This window comes from Xyrauchen texanus, chromosome 50 (genome assembly GCF_025860055.1).
Source record: "Xyrauchen texanus isolate HMW12.3.18 chromosome 50, RBS_HiC_50CHRs, whole genome shotgun sequence".
In the NCBI taxonomy this organism is placed as follows: Eukaryota; Metazoa; Chordata; class Actinopteri; order Cypriniformes; family Catostomidae; genus Xyrauchen; species Xyrauchen texanus.
Window position 1 is genome coordinate 20,793,870 of NC_068325.1, and position 10,000 is coordinate 20,803,869.

Here is a 10,000-nt window from a genome sequence, read left to right on the forward strand (position 1 = left end):
GGAGAAAAATGGCGTTCTACAGTGAATCACAGATGTGGCGAAATTATTGTATTTTTTTTTTTAAATTACGAAAAGGTTTTAGTGTGGACGTGGCCTTAAATACTCATAAATGTCATAGTTTTCTGAAGTGTGCAGTAAGAGAAAGTTCTCGAAAAACTACGTTTTGGTGTATTTAAAGTCGTTCTTGTGTGGACGAAAAGCGTAAACTTGCTAAATTAATGCATGTTCAAACGAAAACAGATAAGTGTGGACGTGACCTTAAATACTAAAAAATTTAATAGTTTTCGTAAGTATGCGATAATTGGAGAACATTTTCGAAATATGCCGTTTCCGGTGAAGGAAAACGCTATTCTACTGTGAATGACAGATGTAGCAAAATTTATTTTAAAAAGTTTTTTAACGAAAACGGATTAGTGTGCCTCAAGTGCGTTCGTGTGTACGAAAATTAAAACAGATAAATGGCCTTAAAAACTAATAATTGACATAGTTTTTTTTTTAAGTATGTGTTAATGAAGAACGTTTTCAAAATTTGCCATTTTACTGTGAATGACAGATGTAGCAAAATGAATGCCTTTTTACGAAAACGGATTAGTGCTAATGTCGCCTAAAATAGTCATATGTCATCGTTTTGCGAAGTATGTGATAAGAGGGATTTTCAAATGTGCCGTTTCGGTGTATTCAAGGTGAGATACGTTCTTGTGTGGACGAAAAGCGTAAACTTGCTAAATTAATGCATGTTCAAACGAAAACAGATAAGTGTGAACGTGACCTTAAATACTCAAATGTCATGTCTGCCGTTTCGGTGCATCTCAAGTGCGTTATGTTCTTGTGTGGGCGTAAGATATAAACTAGCGAAATTAATGAATTTTTTAATGAAAACGAATAAGTGGTCATAAATACTAATTAAAGTCATTGTTTTCGAAGTATTAGGTAGTGAAGAACGTTTTCGAAATTTGCCAAAATTCCGTTCTACTGTGAATGACAGATGTGGCTAAATTAATCAAAAAAATATTTTTTACGAAAACGGATTAGTGTGGACGTGGCCTTAAATACTCATAAATGTCATCAATTTACGAACTATACAGTAATAGAGAACGCTTTCTAAACGTGCCGTTTCGCTGTGTGGAACGCGTAAACATCCAAAATGAATGCGTATTCAAACGAAAACAGATTAGTGAGGACGTGGTCTTAAATTCGTATAAATATTCATAGTTTTCAAAAGTATGCAGCCATTTTTTTTTTTTTTATCTGCCATTTCCAGCGGTGGAAAATGAATCATATTGTGAATCACAGATGTGGCAAAATTAGTGAATTTATTTTTAATTTTTGGCGAAAAGGTTTTAGTGTGGACGTGGCCTTCATAGTCATAAATGTCATTGTTTTCTGAAGTGTGCATTAAGAGAAAGATTGTTCTTATGTGGACGTAAGAGGTAAACTAATGAAATTAATGCGTTTTTAAATGAAAAATACTAATAGAAGTAATTGTTTTCCAAGTATTCAGTTATGAAGAACGTTTTCGAAATTTATTCCGGTGAAGAAAAACGCTGTTCTACTGTGAATGACAGATGTAGTGAAATTAATAAAAAACTAAATTTTTACAAAAAAGGATTAGTGCTAATGTGGCCTAAAATACTCATATCTCATCGTTTTGTGAAGTATGCGATAAAAGAGAATTTTTGAAATGTGCCATTTCGGTGTATTCAAGGTGAGATACGTTTTTCTATGGACGAAAAGCGTAAACTTGCTAAATTAATGCATGTTCAAACGAAAACAGATAAGTGTGGACGTGACCTTAAATACTCAAAAATGTCATAGATTTCGAAAGTATGGAGAACGTTTTCAAAATCTGCCGTTTCGGTGCATCTCAAGTGTGTTATGTTCTTGTGTGGGCGTAAGATATAAACTAGCAAAATTAATGATTTGTTTTAATGAAAATGAATAAGTGGTCATAAATACTAATAAAAGTCAGTGTTATTCGAAGTATTCGGTAATGAAGAACGTTTTCGAAATATGCCATTTCCGGTGAAGGAAAATGCCATTCTACTGTAAATGACAGATGTAGCAAACTTAATAAAAAAACATATTTTTTTACGAAAACGTATTAGTGTGGACGTGGCCTTAAATACTCATAAATGTCATCAATTTACGAAGTATGCGGTAATAGAGAACGTTTTCTAAACGTGCCATTTCGGTGCATCTCAAGTGCGCTACACTATGTGGAAGGAACTTGCAAAATTAAAGCGTATTCAAACGAAAACAGATTAGCGAGGACGTGGTCTTAAATTCGTATAAATATTCATAGTTTTCAAAAGTATGCAGCCATTTTTGTTTTTTAAATCTGCCATTTCCGGTGGAGGAAAACGTTGTTCTATTGTGTGGCGACATTATTGCATTTTTTTTTACGAAAAGGTTTTAGTGTGGACGTGGCCTTAAATAGTCATAAATGTCATTGTTTTCTGAAGTGTGCAGTAAGAGAAAGATTTCAAAACGTGCCGTTTCAGTGTATTTAAAGCGCGTTATGTTATTATGTGGACGTAAGAGGTAAACTAATGAAATTAATGCGTTTTTAAATGAAAAATACTAATAAAAGTAATTGTTTTCGAAGTATTCAGTTATGAAGAACGTTTTCGAAATTTACCATTTCCGGTGAAGAAAAACGCTGTTCTACTGTGAATGACAGATGTAGTGAAATTAATAAAAAACAAAATTTTTACGAAAACGGATTAGTGCTAATGTGGCCTAAAATAGTCATAAATGCCATCGTTTTGCGAAGTATGCGATAAGAGAGAATTTTCGAAATGTGCCGTTTCGGTGTATTCGAGGTGAGATAAGTTCTTGTGTGGACGAAAAGCGTAAACTTGCTAAATTAATGCATGTTCAAACGAAAACAGATAAGTGTGGACGCGGCTTAAAAATCCCTAGGGCACTTTCTCGTAAAGAGTAGGGGTTTAACCCCGGTGTCCTAGCCAAATTCCCCCATTGGCCCCTATCTATCATGGCCTCCTAATAATCTCCATCCCTGAATTGGCTACATCACTCTACCATCTCCTCTCCACCAATAGCTGGTGTGTGGTGGGCGTTCTGGCGCACTATGGCTGCCGTCGCATCATCCAGGTGGATGCTGCACACTGGTGGTGGTTGAGGAGATTCCCCCTATACTATGTAAAGCGCTTTGAGTTTGAGAAAAGCGCTATATAAATGTAACTTGTGTGACCTTAAATACTCATAGATGTCGAAAGTACGCGATAACGGAGAACGTTTTCGAAATCTGCCATTTCGATGCATCTGTTCTTGTGTGGACGAAACGTGTAAACTAGCAAAATTAATGAATCTTTTAATGATAACGTAAAATGCTCATAAGGGATGCAGTATGCTAAGTTGGAAAAGCAGTCGACACTTACAGTATTAACTTACCATGTTTCTAGCTATTGCTCTGTTATCCAAAATACTATTAATTTTGACCAGCTTTGCTGAAATATTACGATCTTAGGAGGAAACATTTAAAGGATTCACTGAACTGTACTTTGATGGAAGAGCCAATAACTGCCGAATTAGCTCCAAACGACACTTCAGAGGGCGAAAAAACCTGGCGCAGGAAAATCAGTCGAGATATAGAAACATGTTAGCTTCGAACGTTAATATCTATAGCCATTAACGCCTGATGGGACAATAAATCTCTATCCTCCCCTCTCGTACCAACACGCATATTTCCCCTCTCCATTCATCCTCTTGTGCAAATCTATCTCTCTTGAGCTGCCCAGCGGCGAACGAAAGCTAGAGAGACATTTTCAGTCGGTACAAGCGCAATTAAGGTGGAGCCACTGAGCATGACAGTGAGTTAGCCAGCCTTAGCAAATGAATGTTTTCATTTCACTCCATTTTCCGGCTTTGCGATCGCTGAAGCTCCCAGAGAAGTCACGCTTCACCATCTCACCGGCGTCCATTAGAAAGTTAGATTCATTAACGCCGTTCAGTGCGATATTTCACTTTTATGTCTTGTATGAATAAGTCCTCAGACATGGCCCTCTTCTTAATGAGAGTAGATTATTTTGCACCCGTACAGAATGCTATTGTGTGTTATGGAGTGTCAATTATGACTCGGAAAACACTTAAAAGCGTCCTTAACCATTCAAAATAAAGAGTGTGCGGAATGAATGGACACTCCACTGAAAACTTCTCATGCAAAACTTACTAAGACTAGATTTGATTTATCGAAATGTGGTTGGATGGTGAAACGTGGTCTCTATAGGTCAGGTGGTTGGAGGGGAGGGGCTGAAAAATAGGAGGGATTGGTGACATTACCCGAAAAGGAAAGTTGCCGCAGAGGTGGAGCAAGTGATTTTGATGACAGACTTTCATATTCTTTGGCACGAATGAATCAAAATAAGACCAGCAACACGTATTAACCCTTAAATGCATGGGTGGTTCGCCAAACATCATTACATATTTCGAATTTTTCAAATTGATCTACAATATGCCCGTGTAAAATATAGTTTTCCAAAATACCATGATAACAATTTTTGTTACAGTTTAAAGGATTCGTCAGCACAATGGTGGAGTGGAAGAGACAGAATATCCTCCATTTCTCCTCAAACTCTTGGTTCTCACCTGTTCCCTAGCATAAGTTTGCAGCTGGAGCCTCTAATAACGTCCCCAGACACATCGAGCGAGAGAGAGAGAGAGACAGGTAACCTGCTGAGATAAATTCTTCAACTGTCTCTCTCGCTCAATGTATCACACACACTCCAAATCCACAGTGTTTAATGCTACCTCAAAAATAAGAGTATTGTTCACTAGCAAACCCAAAAAGGAAGTGAAGATCACGTCCAAACATGACAAAAACAAACAGCTATTGTTGACCAAGGCTCCAGATTCCAATGAAATGGTCATAATTTGTGGCAATTCAAATTTAGTTGGTGCAAATGCAAAATTGGCCCACGTTTTTGTTTTTTTGTTAACGTGTTTAAAACACTTAACTAATCATTGCTAGCATGTTTCGACACTTAGTTATGCGTTGTTAACATGTTTTAGCACTTCCCTTGGCATTGCTAGCATGTTTGAACATGTTGTTAGCATGTTGCTAGCATGTTTTATCCATTAGCTAGGCATTACTAACATGTTTTAACACTTAACTAGGCATTGCTAACATGTTTTAGCATGTTGTTAATATGTTGCTAGAAGGTTTTAGCACTTAGCTAGGCATTGCTTGCATGCTCAACACTTAGTTATGCGTTGCTAGCATGTTTTAGCACTTCCCTTGACATTGCTAACATGTTTTAGCATGTTGCTAATATGTTGCTAGAAGGTTTTAGCACTTAGCTAGGCATTGCTTGCATGCTCAACACTTAGTTATGCGTTGCTAGCATGTTTTAGCACTTCCCTTGACATTGCTAACATGTTTGAACATGTTGTTAGCATGTTTTAGCCATTATCTAGGCATTACTAACATGTTGCTAACATGTTTTAGCACTTAACTAGGCATTACTAACATGTTTTAGCATGTTGCTAGCATGTTTTAGCACTTGGTTTGGTATTGCTAGCATGTTTTAATAGAATATCCTCGATTTCTCCTCAAACTCTTGGTTCTCACCTGTTCCCTAGCATAAGTTTGCAGCTGGATCCTCTAATAACGTCCCCAGACACATCGAGAGAGAGAGAGAGAGAGACAGGTAACCTGCTGAGATAAATTCTTCAACTGTCTCTCTCGATGCATCACACTCCAAATCCACAGTGTGTCATGCTACCTTAAAAATTACAGTATTGTTCACTAGCAAACCCAAAAAGGAAGTGAAGATCACGTCCAAACATGACAAAAACAAACAGCTATTGTTGACCAAGGCTCCAGATTCCAATGAAATGGTCATATTTTGTGGCAATTCAAATTTAGTTGGTGCAAATGCAAAATTGGCCCACGTTTTTGGTTTTACGCTTCCATTTTCTGATGCGTACGGGAAACACGAAAGGTGCAACACTCCAACAGTTTGTTGGTGCAACGACAGTCGGCCCGCATTATTGGTTTTGCACTGGCATTTTCCGTGCACTGCTCCGACAAGATCAATAGCTTGTTGCACTCACATATCGCGACGCCGTTTTGTGGTCCGTTCTACATAATGCAGCGGCTCATTTTTGCTTATCGCGGCTCATTCGGTACATTTCGCGGATGCACCACCGGCCCGCTAGGTTCTCCCGATGGCCAGTCCGCCCATGAACGGCCCCAAAGTGCGTCGGCCCACCGGGAAAATGGCGGTATGCCAGATTGCCAGTCCAGCCCTGGTTGTAAGTGTAACCCAGCACATTTCAATTGATTAAAACCCCTATTTGAACCATAAATGAACTTTAAAGGGACTGTGGAGAACATTCGGTCATATGTTCACCCTCACGTAAGTCATGTGGGGTTGAATAAATAACAGACTTTTCCTGGTCCTACCATCTATACAACATGGCAATGCCAGCACTGTCATATGTTTGTCTGGAGCCCAGTTGAGCGTAATGTACAGAGAAAGAGTGTCTTTGCGGATGGAGATGAACTTCTAGCTTCATTAGGAGAGATTTACTCTGTTTTTAATCTCCAGTCTGAAATCACCAAGAGGGTTTCGGGGCTCTGACAATGGGAATTATCCATGGAGAAAAATACCAGTGTGGTGACTAATTTGCAAAGGCGGAGTAAATTGAAATGTTATCTACGGCATTAACAAGGGTTCGTGGTTGGAGTGTAAAGTTGGCCACTGTGGTCACGACAAAGTATTTCAAATGAAATAAAGCATGCATTGACACACAGACAACATAATGCAATGTGGTATTCGGTTTCTCTCTTAAAGCTGTTCTTTTGGTGTCTAAATTCACCTGAACGGGTTGGTTTAAGTCTCATCGTGCTGATTCGGGGGTCCGCTTCCCCTTTCCAATATAATCAGACAGGAAATTAAATGTGATATGGGATCTTTGAATCAAAACCGTTATAGACCTTATAGACTTATATGGCGTTGATAGATTATGACTTTACGCCTGTCAATATTAATTGGTTGCGATGGATGCACTGATCTCTATAAGTCCCAGTAGAGCCGGTTACTGTGATGTCGACTCTGCCAACATCTCAACGTACAATATATAATCTTATATAAACTGAGCTATATTTAGATGGTTCATAATTCAATCATAATGTGGTTGTTTTTTCTACAAAATTGTAGCTTTAGAACAATTTTGCATAAATTTGTATGGATAAAAACATCATCGATTAACAAATCGATGGGAATTATTACATTATGATTATTATAATTGAGAACAATGGATAGAGAATAATGATGATAACAAAATTACTATTTAAATAAGACACATTTAGAATAGAATAGATTTTTAAGGATTATAATGTCAAAAGTACCAAATGTTATAATTCATTTATTTATAAATGGACGAAAATGTCGAGGCTCTTTTGACTTCAAAATAAATGTAAATTTAAACTTGATGATAAAGTTCAAAGACGAACTTTGACGGTGGCTTGAAAAAGCCTTGTCTTAAAGTTTAATCTATTTTAAAAGTCCATATCTTGAAATAAATGTAGTAAAAATTTTAAGTTTAATTAGCCAGATGTTACTTGCATGTAGCTAGTCATTTAAGCTTGTTGCTAGGTGTTGTTATCATATTTTAGCACTTAGCTAAGCATTGCTAGCATGTTTTACGCTTAGCTAGGCATTGCTAGCATTTTAAACACTTAGCTAGGCATTGCTAGCATATTTTAGCTTTTAGTTATATGTTGATAACATGTTTTAGCACATAGTTTGGCATTGCTAGCATGTTCCTAGCATATTTTAGCACTGAACTAGGCATTGCTCATATCTTTAGGCATGTTGTTGGCATATTTTAACCCTTAGCTAGGCATTACTAACATGTTTTAACATATATCTAGCATGTTTTAACACTAAACTAGACATTGCTAGCATGTTTTAACATGTTGCTAATATGTTGCTAGAAGGTTTTAGCACTTAGCTAGGCATTGCTTGCATGTTCAACACTAAGTTATGCGATGCTAGCATGTTTTAGCACTTCCCTTGACATTGCTAGCATGTTTGAACATGTTGTTAGCATGTTGCTAGCATGTTTTAGCCATTATCTAGGCATTACTAACATGTTTTAACATGTTGCTAGCATGTTTAAGCACTTAACTAGGCATTGCTAACATGTTTTAACATGTTGCTAGCATGTTTTAGCACTTGGTTTGCTAGCATGCTAGCATGTTTTAATAGAATGTTTTTTAGAATGTCACTTGCATGTTTTACATGTAGGTAGGTGTTGCCAATATGTCCATCACAGATTTGGTGCATGTAGCTTGAATGTAGCTTGAAAGCTTTAGTAGCAAGTATAGTCTGACAAATGGGAAATCCAGTCTGTTCGGAAGTCTGCTACAGGAATACTGTAATTCCGAACAGCTGGAAAAGATATAGCAACCACAGTCAGAAAAATAATAATAATTTTAAATGATAGATCAGCCAACCTAATAACAAAAAAAAGTCTTTATGGGATTTGGATCATGTTGTAAGGTTATAGTAATACTAACAATTATAATCAAGTTCTTCGTGTTATTAATTTCGCAAATACTTTCATTAATATGTGAATTATTGTTATTGCATAATAATATAAAACCCCATAAATGATCTAATATTTAAATGAATGTTACTTTTGTCAATAGAGCATCTATGGGCTTTTCCAGACTGACAGGAAGTGATGTCATTCATGAATAACTCACTCTGTCAAAGGGGATGCTGTACTTCTTCAGGATGGATGGGGAGATGAGTGTCATCTTGTGACGCAAGAAATGCGTCGCAGCCTTGAGAACTTCCTGGGAAAAAACCTGCAAAAAACGAAAACAGGAAAATGAGAAAGAAAAAATAATTGTTATTTTAATGACACTTTAACACTTAACTCTTAAATTGACGTGTTGGGGAGCTACTTTGAAACTTTAAATTGAGAACGTAACATAACTGTCAGTTGGAGGTTATCTGTAAAAGCTCTGTGTGCATCAGACCGGTCCGGTGTGGGTCAGGACACCAGCCACATACTGAATCATTCTCAAAGACTTTAATTATTGTAATCATCATCCTCATTCCAGCCCACCAAGCACAAATAGGCGTTACTGATGCAACACTGGTTTACAAATTATTTCTGGTGATATCTGGAGACCACATAAAATAAATATTTAGTTTTATTAGCTTTAAGGCTACATATATGCTAGTGTACTTCAAAAAACGTATGGCAAAAACATTTCGTATAAATATTTTACAGTCTTTTTCAATAGTAAAATCGGTCTATAGTAAGCAGAGCCTTATTAAAACAATGTGCCCAATAAAATAGATTGAGAATGTTCTTACCCCAGTACACTGCCTGCAATTGATTAGCAATAAGTAGTAGCAAATTGCAGATTTATCCGGGCTTAGTTGTATACTAAACGCATTTGGATTTTGATAAAAAGTACAAGTCCTTCAATATCTCTGGCTCCAAATTCCTGCTTCAATAAGAAATCTGTCAACAGAGAATGTAAACCGTATGTGGCAGCGGGGGGCGTACTCAAGCGCCTGTCCGGAGAGAGAGAATTAAGGGGAGCCATGTATGAAGTATGTGTTTGTGTGTCTTTTATTTAATTATTATTTATATTGTTAAGCCGGTTCTTGCCTCCTCCTTTCCCTTTAACCGTCCTTACGCTGGTGCCAAAACCCGGGAAGGAGGAGGGATACCCGTCGCAGAATCCTCGACACTGCCGTCCACCCAGGGGAGCGCCGCTGCCATCTGCCGGAGTAGCCTGACCGCCCGGACGCGCAGAACTACCGCCGTCCACAGGGCGAGTGGGGACTGGACTCCCCGACCGCCTGAAGCGATGGAGCCACTGCCAGGGGCGGAGGAGTGTCCTGACGTCCCCCAGAAACACGGAGGGGTCGAGAGAAGACCACCGTCCACGAGGGGAGGAGGGAAGAGACTCCCTGACTGCCTGGAGCAGTAGGGCCGCTGCCAGGGC

The 10,000-nt window shown here is 38.1% G+C and overlaps 1 protein-coding gene across 1 annotated transcript in view; it reads right to left on the minus strand.

Moving 5' to 3' along the window:
- The window catches only part of LOC127641025 (lysine-specific demethylase 4B-like), a 58,317-nt gene that overhangs the window by 29,123 nt on the left and 19,194 nt on the right, over positions 1-10,000 (minus strand). The window contains 2 exon segments of the mRNA XM_052123763.1: positions 8,738-8,806; positions 8,808-8,842. Of these exon segments, the coding sequence (XP_051979723.1) occupies positions 8,738-8,806; positions 8,808-8,842 (104 nt within the window).